A 15259-nucleotide genomic window follows, 5' to 3' on the forward strand; every position below is an offset into this window, starting at 1 on the left:
CTGCAAACAGTTTGTGGAGCTCGTGCTAAGGATCTATGGGATGTGCTGTAGAGCTTTAAAAACGAGGAGGTTGTCTGATTTGGAGGGAGTCCAACTTCGAGTGAAGAATAAGTAGAATTTTATTGTCTTAGGGAATATGGAATATCTCAACATCATCTTACCATGGTGAGACTCATGGAGAGCAGATGCTGATCCTCATTAGCTTCTAGCCAAAACTTATTGCCTCTTGCCCGAGTGACATTGGAATGAGATGGAATCACCTTGCTGCTAGTGATGCTTAGGTCAGGCTTTTGAAGGAATGGAGAAGAGGCTTGGACCCCTTCTTGGTTTCATTAGGATGTGTAGCTTGTGGGTGGCTTTTCCTTAGGCTGGGCTGCTCCAGCATGCGCTATTGGGGCAATGTTAGCTTCATGGATGTCACTGTAGTATTGTTGTCCTCTGCTGGTATCACTACTGTATCTTGGACTGAGCAACCCACTGGCTGCAGTGGTAGAAAGGCATCACCTTGATTTGGTGAATCTTGAGTTTCCAAGGCTGTAGGTGTTCCTTACTAACTTGGAGCTCCCACATTTCCCATTTTTGGAGGCTGTATTAAATGGCTGCTTTTTCTTTTGGCATGGTAGGAACGGGAAAGTCAGAAGAACTTCACTTTGTGTGTGCAAGTGCTGGTCTGTGAGCAGGAGATCTGGAATAGTCAAAGTATTGTAGTGGCTTGGCCTCAGCAGGACCAGATGGGGCTGGACTGCATATATGCATGGCTGACTTTTTTTTCCCCTTTCTTCTTTCAGTCATGGTGTGGGATATACCTTTGCTGTCTGGTAGCTACAAATCCACACGTCTTAAATTTGAGCGGATAATAGTTGAAGGAGTAATCCAGCTTTATTAACTGAAAACCCCAGTGTGGCGATTAGCTCTTATTTAATTTTGCTGTTGCCAACTATTGGCAGACCTTAACGTTTTGGAAAGGACAGAGATGCACGTATGGTGGCTGGAGCTGCACTGCAGCAAGAAGCTAGGGAGAGGAGTGTTAGAAACCCAGGAGAGCTGACTGATGATTTAGGAAGAGGAGATGGGCAGAGCACAGGAGTGGTTCTCGGTAGGGGCTGGAGGAACAGCTCCTCATGAGATGCTGGAGAGGAATGGTTCAAATAGATTTGTAAACAGACTTCTCTCAGCTGTCGAGTGGAGAAATTTTTCTTCTGTTAGTAACTTAGCCTTGACAGCAGTTTTTCTTATGCTGTATAGGAGTGTTGTTTCTTGACAAACGTCTTCGTTTAAGATACAGAGCTGGGTGTTTGGGGGTGAGGGAGGACAAACTGCTGCTTCAGAATGAAAACAAAACCCTCAGCGAGTTCCTTATTACTCTTCCAAGTAGAGCAGCTTGTATTGCTTGAGTAGGCAGGAGGTGCACTGGTAGATGGCATTGATGATAGCTTGTCTTGTGAGTCTCTGGATGGGTGGGCGAAGGAGGGGAAAAAGTACCAAAGCTGGGAGGAGAAGACATGAGACTAAGCAATCCCCGTGAGGGCTGAGTACACCCAGCAGTCCAGCATGGTTCTGCTTGGTTACTTGCCTTGTAACTGAAGCAAAATATCTCAAACACCTGTGCAGCCTGTTGAGGGGTGTTTTTGCTCTGCTTTAATTAATGGACAGGCTTGGGGCTATGTCGGTGTGATGACAAGGCAATGTTTGAAGCTCAAAATGGTAATGTCCCCAAACTCATTTTGTGGAGGTTCCCACTGAATTGTTGCCTTCGCCTCTGCCTTCCTGCTTTGCTTGCTGTTGTCTGCAGCTCTATTAACAGTCCTCTCCCGCTTCTGCAATCCTTCTTTGTTACTCACAGGGCTATTAACTGGAAGTGCCTTGAAGATGGAGACAACTAGTTGACTGCTAAAAAGCAACTGTGTCTTCAAGTACTCTTCAAACCCCTCCATTTTTCTCCGAACAATATGTCATTTCATGTAGCTTCACCAATGTGATCTGGATCTTGTTTTGTCAAATCATACAAATGCATCAATTCCTGCTATAGAACCCAATGTAAAAAGTATAGCAAAATGGATGAGTTGATGTGTGTTCAGAAGAAATAGCAGTTGACTTCCTAGAGCTTGAGGTTACTCTGGTCCATGGCTGTCTATGGAGCTTCTGACTTTGCTAACGTGAAGGATGGGTTCACAGAGCATGGCCCAGCTTGGGCATTTGGCCTGGGGGGAAAAACGTCTGGGCAAGTGTAGAAAATGTGAACTAAAGGCTTAATCTTTATACTCATTCTTCATAGGAATGTTCTGCATTATCAGAAGTACCCTGATGACAAGTGTATGTATCCAACTGTCCTGCTGAAGGACTTTTCTGTCTCTCCTGCATTCCTTGCAAGGCCTTTCTTACCCTCTGAATTAATGGTCTCTCTCTCCTCCTTGGAGCTTGCTGGGGTTAGAAGAGTCTGCTTTCTCCAGGCAGTCGTGTACATACGTTACATCTCAAGAGAACCACTTGTGCTGAGAGTGCTGCCCGTTGCCCTCATGCCAAGCTTTGTGATGTTGGCTGGGATTATGGCTGTCCTGGCTGTATGTGTGCCCTGGCATTGCTGTTCATTTACAAGAGCCAGCTCTTTGGGAACAATGACCCTTCGGTGCTTCCCAGTGCCAAAATCTCTCCTTGTAACTGCCAGGACTTGTCTAAGCAGAGGCACCTGCACACAGATAGAGCTCAGTGGGTCTAGCGTTGAGGGTCATGAGTAAATGGCTTTGTAATCCTGCTTTGCTTGTTGAGGATGCCTGATCAGTTTAATGGGATCTCCTGTTGAGGCTGTTTTATGATGGAGCTCCAAGGCAGAGGCTCATAAAACCGTGATGTTTGGGAGTGTTAAGTTGCACAGACTTTATTCTCAGTGGAGATTAAAAAAAACCCCTTCCTAGTGCCATAGAGTTGCTTCAACTAGCTAGTGCCTGGGGGATGCTCCTCTGTTACTGACCCATAACTGCCTGCTGCCTCCAGTTACACAGTGCATTTTCCTTCTCTAGGGTTATAACATTTGCTTAATGGCTGGTTATCTCCATGATTTTTGGCTGGAAGTTGCCATTAACTGCTCAGAACTGGGGGACTAAGTGCACAGTGATTGCAGAGGCTCTGATCTCTCATTTTCCCTCCTGTGCATTCTCAGCAATCGTGGTTTAATTGGTGTGCCCCTCAGTTCCCCCCAGCATCTCTCCATTGGCTCCTCATGTAACCCTTTATGTTACACACCTTTTGTGAGGCTCCTTCGAGGAAAACAAACAAGTTTGGTATACAGACTGTGTATAAACACTTCTTGTGTTTTTGGACTTCTGCCTGCCAATATTTAAGGGCAACTAACTGGTGATCTCAGTGGTCAGCATAGCCAACACCAACACATGCCTGGAGCCTTCTACCCTTAGCTGACTTAACCCTGTACATGGGTATTACTTTCCAAGTAGTCTCCTCAAGCAAAGACTTGGCTGTTTTGTGCCTTGGACTCGTTGAGATGTCATGGTGCAGGCGAGGACATCTTTCAACTTCGGTTCTGCAGGGTCTGGGTTTCACCCAGGAGCCTGCTCTTGCCACGAGCACTGCTGCTGTGTGCTCCATGCCGATAAGTCCTTCAAAAGGGACATCTGTTTTGTTGCTTAAGTTTGGATACATCCTGCTTTATCATCCACATGCAGAAGTCTCTCTTTTTTTCCTGATAATGCAGCAGTTTTAAGTATACTGTTTATTGAAATAAAGCGGACATTTCTTTTTTTCCCCCCATGATAATTCTGGAGATGATGCTCTTGCCTTGTTCTGTGTCTCAGACTGGTTTTAGCTGCTGAGACTTTAGTACCACTGATTTTCCTGGGAGGTAAGTGAGAAGCATAACAATTCCCCTCTTGAATTTGAGCCTGTCCTGGGTGCAGCTGTGGAAGCAGGGTCAGATCATTGTATGAGAGGGCTTGGGTGCCACCACTGGGTCTGTACAGCACTTGCTGTGTGTGCCACTATGTAAAATGTTTCCTATCCTATGAGCTTTATAAAAAGCCTCATGCCTGAGTTTGCTCCTATATGTCTTCTGGCATAAATTCCAAGTAACTCATCCTCCTTACCAAGGCTCTGTGTGGCATGGCAGGCGAGCGGCTGTGCTGGGGCTGGTAACACCTTCCTGCGGTGAAAGCTCCAGCTTGGACTCCTCTGTGAGCAGGACACTGAGCCTGCAACACCCCAGAAAGCTTACATTTGTTAAATGAAAAGTAAGCTCTCATTTTCCTTGGCAGGGAATGGTTGAGCTGTGCACCATTACAGGTCTAAAATTGGAATAGCTGGTGGCCAGTGATGTGCAGATTGCCTCCATTTTTTTCCTATTATTTTGTGGACTTGTTATTTTTCTTCACCTGAAAACATCTGGACTAAATAATACAGTAGTCTTTATGCAGGCAGCCTGGGGTGTGGGAAGAGGAGGGCTGCAGCTTTGGAGACTGTGGGCCTTGCTGTGGTAGGGGAGCAGGGAGCAGCAGAAGGCTGAAGGTGTTGTCCTGGAAGCAGCTGTGTGTAATGAGCTTTGAGGCCACCCCCAGCCAAGTGCAACCCAGCACGCTGCTGTGAACAGCAACCCAAGTGCCCTGAGCTGCAGCACAGGCTATATTTGGGCTGAGATAACTCTCTGCTTGGCCTGGATTGGTCATCAGTGGGCTCTGCAGCCTGGATTTCTTTTCCCCCATGCAGTGTGCTTCCCCATTTTCCTCCTTCACTGCCCACTCCAGCCTACCTGAGCTGCTGTTGCTGCTTTCCAGTACCCTCCTGAAGCATCTCAGCTGGGGCTGTGCCGGGTGCAAGGTGCAGGATGTGCCTCTGGTGCCAAGGACAACCTATTCCCCAGCAGCCATTAAGATGCAAAGGAACTGCTCCAAGAGAGGCCAATGGAAATAGGGATTGATTTTTTTCTTTTTTCCTCCCCCCTGTATTTTCTGGGAGGGCCATTAACAACACATTACTCCTGGGCACTAACAGTGGCTGCTGGGGAGAAGCATGGCCCTGCTGCATGGGAAGCAGCAAGGCTAAGGAGGACAGCCTGACTGGGAGGAGGGATCAGCCCCCTCTATTAGCTGATGGCACATTCCCAGTGTGTTGCCATGGCTGAGGCTGCTTGTGCCAGCACTCAGGGGAGCAATGTCACTCAGCACCGTGCCATGAGATGCCCCATTACCTTGGCAATGCTGCTGGAAAAATGCAGAGAGGAAATGGGATGGAGGGGCCACAGGCAGCAGAGAAAGTGCTGAGCAGGTGGGAGCGAGAGCTGTGGGTGGTGGAAGCAGAGGGGGAAAGCCCTCCTGGTGCCTGAGCTACCCCTGGTTGGCACAAAGGTGCCAGGGCAGTAGAGGTGGGCACGGGACTGGTGGATCTGCAACCAAGCGATGGGTACCCTCGGCTAAACCTGATGCAGCTGTGTCACGTCTAATGTTTGCACATGTTAAGGGAGTGAGAAATGACCTGGGATGGTGGGAGGGGGATAATCTTTTGATTCAAGGATTTGAGGTTGGAAAACACAATGTGAAGAGCAGTTCTCTTTGTCAGAAATGGCCAGCTACTTCCCTACATGTTTCTCCAAACCTCCTGATCGTCTACCCTAGGCACAGCTTTCTTCTCCCTTAATCTCCTAGTGAATACTCAAAAATAGATATACTTGTAGCACTGAAAAAGCCTCTGTCAGAGTTGTTTCAGCACTGCAGAGAACAAGCCTTAGGAAAGGAACGCAAAAAATAAACAGCAGCTGCTGCCACGTTTCCTCCTCTCTGTTCTCACCCTGTGTGGAAACCCAGTGTGCTGCTGGTTCCCTTTCCCATCCATTTGTGGCATCTCCCTGCGTGATCCCAAGGCAGTAAAGCCCTGAGATGTCTGCACCCACCTGAGATGTTGTGTGCTAGAAACCCGTTGTGCTGCAGCTTCACTCCCTGTGCCCCAGTGTCTGACTGAAAGTTAGTTGGGGTGTACTTGCATCAGGGCAGGCATGTCCTCAGTAATCTCCAAGCCTTCCAGTGCAGCTTCCCTGCTCTTTGCTTCCCCCAAGAAGCATATCAGTATTCCCCATAGGATGGAGAAACAGGCAGAAGTGGGATATAGCACTCCTAAGCAGGGGTTGTTCTGACCCTGCTGAGGAGGTGGTCAGGTCTGTGGCAGTACACGTTCTGGGCTGGATGAAAAACTGTCTCAGTCACATCAAGACTTGGATTAATTTACTTATGGGATTATTAATGTGTTGAACTTTGCTTCTCAGCTGCTCACAAAGACACAGTGTTTGACTTCTGGACCCAGAAATCATCTTGAACTGTTGCGGGCTGTGCAATGAATGAAAGCTCTATGTTAGTAATGCGGGGGTGGGCGCCCCGCTCCTGTCTCCCAAGGAGAGCTGCTGGTTGATCCTTCTCTGTTAGAGCTGTTAGTCAACCTGTCTGCATCCTCTGGGCTCATGGCTCGCAGCTCTGTGCTCCCTGGAACACTCAGTTGTGCGATACCTTGACTGACTCTAGCCTGGAGAAGCCTGAGGGGAGGACCATATCAGTGTCTATGAACACCCAAAGGGTGGGTGTGGAGAGGACAGGGCCAGACATTTTTCTGTGGTGGCCAGTGACAAGACAAGGGGTAACGGTGGACACAGCAAGTTCTACTTGAATGCGGCAAGAAGCTTCTTTGCTGTTGAGGTGAGCACAGGCTGCCCAGGGAGGGTGTGGAGACTCCTTCTCAGGAGGTTTCCAAACCCGCCTGGACACATTCCTGTGCCCCTTGATGGAGGGGAACCTGCTTTAGCAGGGGTTTGGGCTGGATGAGCTCTAGAAGGTCCCTTCCAACCCCCTCACTGTTCTGGGATTCTGTGACTCGGAGTGGGGAGGATGGGTGGTGGTGTGGGAGCCAGGATCACCTGGGTGGGTGGGCTGGGAGGCCTCAGGGCTGCACAGACCCCTGGGGTGCTGTCATGCCTCCATGCCCACCAGCTTCCAGGGGGACCACGCTATCCAAATTTGGAGTGATGAGTACGGAGAGAGGAGGAGGAGGAAGGGAAGAGTATAAATAAAACTTCTGAAAGGGGAAAACCCACCAAGAGAGAAAATAGCAGCACTGGTTTATTCTTTCCCTGCTCTCACTAGTACCTCTCAGCTTATATAGACTTCTGACTGTGCCAACGGGTGTGCTCAGGCTACTGCAACGCCTTTATGCTTGTGTGTGACTGCCCTTCCCCTGGCTGGGCACATGCTGGGCAGAGGAGGGGCTGGGCATGGGGTTTGGTGCTTGGGGGACACCTTCCAAGTTGTCATGTTCTCATGTAGTACTGCCCTAGATCATAGAATCACTGAAGAGTTTGGATGGGAAGGGACCTCAATCGTCTTCTCATTCCAACCCCTTGCCATGGGCATTGTCACCTTCCACCAGACCAAGTTTCTCAAAACCCCATCCAACCTAATCTCAGTTGTCAAACCAGAATGTCAGTAGCTAGGATGCACCAAATCAAAAAGACATTTAGGCCAAGTAACAGTAATGCTGCTGACCTCCTGGAGAACCCTGTTTTTAGCCCAAAAGTGATGTCCCGACGGTTAACTTCTTGATTCCAAAGGTGATGGATAAAAGCCCCTAAGTTTTAATAGCAAATACTTGCCTTTGTAACACACACTTGAGCATTCACATTTTGAGCAGATGACAGTCAAATGGGTCAGTGCTCACTCACAGGCACCAGCCTGGTGTCTCCCAGCCCAGGTTCTGAAGGTGGGCAACATTGGTGGAGCCCATCCTTAGGCTGCCTGAAAAGCTTAAGCACTCAAAACATTTGTCAGGGAAATGTTTTGCTGAGCATATATTTCTGCAGAGATCTGTAAGTATTGCTTGTTGAATGTATTTTCTTTCTTCTTTTTCTCCTAGGATCCTGCAGGAATCTTTGAACTGGTGGAGCTTGTTGGCAATGGCACCTACGGGCAGGTGTATAAGGTAAGTTTGCCTTGGCCATGTGTTAAACATGCAATGCAGCATCCCAACACGTGATCCTGGTTAGATTTGACTGATTCAGGCCTCACAAGAAGCCTTGGTGAACTCCTGGCTTTTTGGTTTTGTGTGCAAGTGCCATGTAGCAAACAGAGCTCTTATAATAAGCAATTTGTATTAGTTCTGAAACTGACACTAAAGAATAAAACCACTTCTTTTGGTTTTGTCTTCCCTCAGTTGCTTTTCATTGATTATATGATGAGAAGGGAGTGAGAAGTCTGCGCTTTAATAGATAAATCTCGATCTCTTCTAAGAGCTGAGTTCATGGCTGCAATAGGCTGCCAAATGAGTTTGCTACAGTTCAGTGCTCTGCTCACACACATGCCGGCTGCTGCCCTTTCCACTGGCAGAAACCCGCTGCAGGGGAAAAAGCCACAACAGTCAGTAGGGTCACTTTAAATTGCTGTAGATGGCTGGAAGCAGCTCTTCAGATGAGAAAGTGAGGGGAATGTGGAAAACAGAATTTCAAACCCATGAATGTCTTCACAAGAAGATTTGAAATGTGTTCTCTCTGCTAAATTACATCCCCTGTCCCAAACCTCTCTCACCTTGCTGGATTTCCAGAATTTCTCCTGTTGGTGGTGTTTGTTGTTGTTGGGGATGATTTTTGTGGGTTTGGGAAGGGATGAAATCATTTCAAAGTCTAGGTGAATCTGCATTTAATATGTTGATGGGGAGCTATTTCTCAGCATGGTTGCATGAGGAATTTGCCAGATACTTTGGGTCTGCTGGGAGACAATAGCTCCCCTGGGCTCCATTCTCTAAAAACTTAGGTGTATATGGGCACAGATTTTGTATGTTTGTGTACTCCCATGTGTATGTGCACACAGATCCTGTTTACTTGTCATGCTGATACTATCTTTTGACTGTAGGAAAGAGTAGATTCATGTGCTCTTACTCAGTTGCTTGAAAGGCATAGCCCTTGCCTGTCATGTGGCAAAAGACAGTGAGCTGCCTCTGCAGAAGAAAAGAATGCTTAAAAAGCTACCTGTCAGGATATATTTGTCCTGGATTCTGGTTCCTCCATCCTCCTGTTGCTCTGGGCTAATCCTATCAGTATGTGGACAGAGGGACTGAAATGAACTGAAGATGAACTGGAACCCCTGGAGTTTCAAATGTGTGAATTTTTTAACTGATATAAGTTATAAGAAAAATAAGCCAAAACACAAAAAATCCTGAAACCCCACAGAAAAAATGGACAAAACCCCCACCCTCTTGTTCTTATCAAGGTTATATTCCAGAGAGCCTGACCCTCTGGTATTGGTTGTTTTCCTACCATGTGCTCCTTGCCATGGGAGCTCCCTTCTGAACTGTTTTTCTCAGCTGCTAAAATAACGGTAAAGTGTGACCTAATTTTAACTGGTGCATATTTCTAACAATCAGTGGAAACTATGTGCCTGTAACGGCCTTTTGAAAGCGTCGTGTTTTCGTGAAGAGCGGAGCAGGGGAATAAGCTAGCTGGTGCTGGCACGGCTGCTTTGCACTGCTCTGCTGATGGAGTTTCCTCTTGCTGTGTTTGATTCTTCTGGTGTGTCTGTGTGTTACCTCAAAGCAGGGGAAAACCCACCCAGAAACATCCATGTGTAGGCTTTCTGGGAGGTGAACGTTTCTATGTACTGGTGAGGGGTTTTTTTTTCCTGCTGTACAAGGAAAAAAAAATAAATCCTCCTCTTAACTGTTTTTAACTTGCTGGAGTAATCAGATTGTCCTCGGTGTGATTCACTTGGTACTGGTGCCAGACGGGATGGTGACGGGGGTGGGAACGCTGCGGTCCAAACCAAATTAGTAAGTACTGAGGTATGAGTTCAGGCTAAGACTGACTCCAGAGCTCTCTTAAACTAAGGTCTTGGAGTAGCACCCTCTCTATAAACAAAAGGAGACTTTGATATAAAGCATACATAACTGTTTCTGGTGTCCCACCCTAAAACCTAGTGCAGAAATAAGATCTCTGCAATTCTTTTCCTCCAGATACCACTGCTGTATTTATCTCTTGCAGCAAAACAGATGGATCAACTTTCAAGACACACAGACCTTCTGACTCCCTTCTTAAACAGCCCTTAGAAGTGGTCCATACCTAGGAGCAGTGTCCTTTTCAATTAGATGATTGTTCCACTACCATTTCAAGCCCATCTCAGGAGGGGCTTGGATTTTCCCTCCCCATTGTGATGGTGCTGCCCATGGTGCACCATTACTGTCCTCTTAGAGGCTGTGCATGTCTCTAGTTGTATTTTTAACACATGGAAGGAGTAATTCCTTGTGGTGCCCACTCTGCTGCTGGCTTCCTAGCCTGGGCTTTGCAGGTCCAGGCCCTGTGCTTTCTGCCAGGGGTGGTCAGCGGGTAAGCATCAGCTCCCCTTTGAATGACTGGTCCCTGTGAAGGGACCTGTGAAGGGACCTGAAGCAGGTCACAGAATCACAGAATCCCAAGGGCTGGAAGGGACCTTGAAAGATCATGTAGTCCAACTCCCCTGCCAGCTCTCTTCCCATGGGGAAGAGACAGAAGTGAGATGCTTATTCTAGGCAGGGGAGAGCATCTAATGTTTGTGTGCTGTGGGGTCTCCAAAGCACAACTGCAGCCATCATGTTCCCCCCAGAAAAACCTGACTTAGCAGCCAGCTCTACCACTGCCACATGGCCCGATGTGTGTTGGAGACCAAGTGTCCTGGTGATAACCAGCTGGCCTGCCCTGGACCCGGAGGGACAACCTCCCATTGATCCCCTGGGATAAAGCATGTGGTTAGGTTGTTCTGACAACTGAATGATACCACAGCCCGAAGGGGTGGGGATCCCAAGAACAGTCTGGTGCACTACGGTAACAGGATCTATCAGAGAGCAGCAGTTCATGGAGACAGCCTCAGGATTTGCACATGCCTTCCTGCTCGTGGGAGAGGATGTGTTGGCCCAGTGTGGTGCACAGTAAGAGCTGCCCAAGGGAGCGCAGCCCTCTGCCGAAGCCTGGGCACATGTCACTTTCTGGATCATGATTTGAAGGTCCCTTTCAGGTGGCACACAATGCTGTTGTAAATCAAAGCCTTGTTCTTTGAGACTTGTGCTCCAGGGGCAAAGGTAACTTGTTGGGATTGATCTCTGTATTTTCAAGCAAAGGCCATTCTTTGCTCAGGACTGCAGGTTAAAATACCACTGCAGTGCTTCTCAGCTCTGGCAATGCCCTAGGGATACCCAAACACTGCAGGAGCCCCCAGCAGCAACCTGCTCTGCTCTCTCTCCTCTAACCCCAGCCACAAGCTCTTCACTTTGGATAATTGGAGAGAAGTAACATTCCCTTTTTTTGCTGCTTAGTGTTCTCTTGTGACTAGCTTGATTTTTATATTAATGAGCAACTGCACTGGTGATGATTTATCTCTCTAATTGAATTGGAAGTTCTTCTTTATTTTCTAATAATCCTGCATCTAATGTCACAGGTTGTAAACTGGTTTTGATAAAAGGCTGAGAGCCTGCCAGCTGCTGAGCCAGATATTGTTGCGAATCTTGGGGTTTTGGATCTTTGGATTTTCTTTTTTATTTAAGGTGTTTAAAGCAATGGTGAGCAAGAATGTAATGACTTAGAGCTGAGCCATTGCTTCACTGTTTTTTTTAGCAGGTAGCTGATGGCTGAAAGCAAAACTGTAAACACAAAATCACTAAGACCCTTTAGAGCATTATCTAAAGTGTGAGGAGATATGGCTTTTATGTTCCAGAACATTATTATTACTGCTTATCTCTACTTTGCATTAGAGAGCGAGCAAAAAAGTCCTTAAAACGCCAATAAATATGTGGGTTGAAAGTAAATGGACAGTAGGTTACTGAGAAATGCCTTTCCATCAGGTCATTACAAAGCTGGGGGAAGATGTGCAGTGGACTGCTTGTTGTGCACTGACTGTGTTGAAAGCCAAAGCAATCCTGTGGTGTTTCCAGACCTGTGAAGCCATGGTTGTTCACAAGCTGGCCCATACACAGTGTCACCAAGCAGCATTTGGATGCAAGCCTTTGCAGTAAAGAACCAGTAAATAGGTCAGATGGTAACCTTTGCCTCTCTCATCTTGTATAGTTTTATAACATTAAACAGAGAAATAAATGATCTTGAGATTGCATACTCAGACGCTTCTCCTCAGCCACACAAGGAGGACAACAAGCATTAGTGCCGTGTGCTGCTTTGCTGCGTGCCCTGGGGATGTGCCTCTCTGTTTACAGCTTTAGCAAGGCTTTGTTTTACAGGGCACAAGATACAGTACTGTGGGCTAACTCCATAACTGCACAATAACTATTGATTGTTTAATTAGCTGGTAAATGCCATATAATCACTAAGCCATTACACAGCATTATTCTGCACTCTAATTTAGAGCGTGTGGGATTCGTGAGCCGCAAGTCTCACAGCCCTGGCTCCCCTGGGAGCTGCTCCACCCTCATCATAGGATGAGGGAGAGTGGAGGTCACCCCTCCAGGAGCCACCTCAGGGTGCCACCAGCCACCTTCAGGCAGGATACCTGGACATGGGCTGTCCCTGTCCCCACCAGCCCCAGTAAGGCGGCCATTTGAAAAGGATGCAGTTTTGCAATTGGTTTTTGTTGCATATGTCTTGGGGGACAGTATGTGGGGGGAGAGGATGAAGAAATGCATCCCAAGGTCTTTTGTCAAGGTTTATTTATTACTCAACTGGCGTTTGCCAGAAGCCAGGGCTGGTCCATCTGGAAGCAACCCCCCCAGGTTTGACTCAGTAGATGAAGGTGTTGGGATGTGTGAGAGAATAAAGCATCTGGAAACCAAGGTCGGCTGCTGCTGGAGAGCTGGGAGCAGCAGGGCTGCTGAGATGCTTTGATCCCCAAGTCAAAGGCCTGAGAGTGTCCTGGCACAAGCATGTTCTCAGTAACATTGCCCTGGAGATTGCAGAATGAGGAGGGGTAACATGTGTCCTGCCCTCCTGGGTACAGTCAGTGTGCTCCCCTGTTCTGCAGCATCCTTCCTCACGGCACCCTTTGGCATCCCGTTTCTGTGGGCTCATGGGGTAGCAGGTGAATATGCTAAAGAGAGACTTTAAGAAGAGGTTTAATGCTTTTTTTTATGTGGTTTATTTTGAGGAGAGATACGGGAAAAGAACTGATGTGCAATCTGTGATGTGTTAAGTCTGCTTGAGGTCTGGCTCAGCCCGGCTGGTGCTGGATGAAGCGCTTAGCCCTTGCATCAGCCCTGGTGAGAACAGGGACTCTGCAGGTTCCTGGGTCATTATTAGCAGTTCAGATAATTAGCCTGAGTCAAGAATGACATTAATTGTTTTTAATAATCAGTTGGTTTATGGTCTCCCTTTCCAAAAGGCTGATGGTCAATAGTTTAGTAATTGATTGCCATTGCTTCTAGCCGTGTGGAAGAAGCTACCATGCTGCACACAATTAATACTTCCTGGGGATTGTTGCTGTAAAGAACTGCTCTTAGTTTACATGCACAGCTTTTGCAGCAGGAGAGTGACTGCTGTGCCCTGCTTGAGAGGCTGGGCTGAATGCATGCAAGCCACGTGTGTTAACTGCAGTGCAGGTCCTGCTGCTGGCCACCCCTTGTCCAAACGGCCCTCCTGCCATATGGCTGCTGTGTGGGGGTCCTGAGCTCTCCAAGGTTACCCAGTACTCGTGTTCATGGGCCACTGAAGGCATTCAGAGGTCCATCAGCTTGCAATCTGAACAAAGAGCTCTAACCCCAGACAGCCAGCTATTGCATTTAAAGGTGTATTGTAAGCATTCCCTTTTTCCCACCTTCTTGTTCTATGTGTTCATTGTAAAACTGAACTGTGGGGGTGTGAGGTTGGATGTGACATGAGCCAGATGTGTTGTTCTAGTGTTGTATCCTTGGCTTTGGGTCCTTCTTTTTGTTTTCAGCCTCTTCAGAGATGGCTTTTGCCACATGGCAAGGCAGGACTGAGTGTAACCATACACATGTATGTGTACAGTCATCCATTCTCGTGGTCTGACAGTCCCTGCATCCTGAGGCACACATAAGGGGCTGGTCCTGTCTGATGCAGGTACCCCCCTGGCTTTCCCCTGGCTTTGATGCTGTGCTGAGAGCCTTCTCCACAGGGCTGGGATGGGGAAACACCTTGCCTCAGTCCCACTGGGGTGACAGAGCAGTGAACCAGCATCGAGCTGACGTACCCCATCCAGGACTGTTCCTTCCACTGCAAGGGTTTTGGTGATTGCCAGGACTACTTAAATCCACGTCCAGACACAGACCTGATTGGGTAGCACTGGCCACCTGGCATCTTCAAGGTCACTTTAGGGCCATGCAAGCATGAATGGATTTACAAGACTTACAAGCTGCTTTATAATCCTTCCATATTACAAGCACGGTATTAAATATTAAGCCTTTATTTCCTCTGGGATGGCTCCCTGTGCTGTCAGAGAGGAAGGCCATGCCTCTGGGCAAGGATGCTGCTGGGGCAAGGGTCTCTGCTGCTCCCCTGGGCACCAGCTCCTGTGTGCTGCTGGGCTTTGTCAGCCCTTACTGGGCCATTGGAAGGGACTAGGCTGTCATACTGGTATGTGACAACACATGCTGGTGTTACCAGAAGGAAAACAGACGACCTCAATTTATCAGTTTCCCTACAACATTAAAATGTCTCTAGAAGAGAAGGTCTTTTCCTTGCTGACTCAAATGAGATGTGTGTGTTTCTGAAACAGGGACTTGTTTTTGCCATGCAGGCAAAGAAGTCTTAACTGGAAAATGCTTAAAATGGTGTTTCGCTGTTAACAATAACATAAAAAAACCCCAACAAACCAAAAAAAAAAAAAAGGACAAAAAAGCAAAAAAATAAAAAAGCTTTGTTACCAGAGCAACTGGTACATCTTGTGCTGCTTCATTTCTCTGAAACACAGAGCCCTCAGCCGTTCCTCCCCCCGCCAAGAAACCAGCCCACACACACCTACGCACCAATATGTCACATTAACTTTGCTGCTTTCTGAGTAATTTAAGGGAAAGGTGCTTTTACATTTCAGTCCTCTAAAATATAGGTTATAAAAGGTGATTAAAAATGTTTCTGTATTGCCTTCCTTTTAAACCCTGTTCTGTCTTCCCCCTTCTCTGGAGTCTGTGATGGAAAAGGGCAGGGTGAAGGTCAGGAGCAGAGCCCTGTGCCTGTGAAGTGGCATTTGTCCACTTTCCCTTGTGTTGATGGATGCTCTGTTTCTGCAAGTACTGCACAGTTTCACAGGACAAAAAAAATATCTGCAATGGCATAGGGATGGGGGAAAAAAAGCTCCTTTTC

The 15259-nt window shown here is 47.5% G+C and overlaps 1 protein-coding gene across 4 annotated transcripts in view; it reads left to right on the forward strand.

Annotated features, from left to right (window-relative positions):
• Positions 1–15259, forward strand: part of TNIK (TRAF2 and NCK interacting kinase) — a 148881-nt gene that overhangs the window by 19540 nt on the left and 114082 nt on the right. For all 4 annotated transcript variants that reach the window (XM_062006059.1, XM_062006061.1, XM_062006062.1 and 1 more), the window contains exon 2: positions 7894–7959. In XM_062006059.1, the coding sequence (XP_061862043.1) occupies positions 7894–7959 (66 nt within the window). The remainder of the gene's footprint in view (positions 1–7893; positions 7960–15259) is intronic.

Source organism: Colius striatus, chromosome 12 (genome assembly GCF_028858725.1).
Source record: "Colius striatus isolate bColStr4 chromosome 12, bColStr4.1.hap1, whole genome shotgun sequence".
In the NCBI taxonomy this organism is placed as follows: Eukaryota; Metazoa; Chordata; class Aves; order Coliiformes; family Coliidae; genus Colius; species Colius striatus.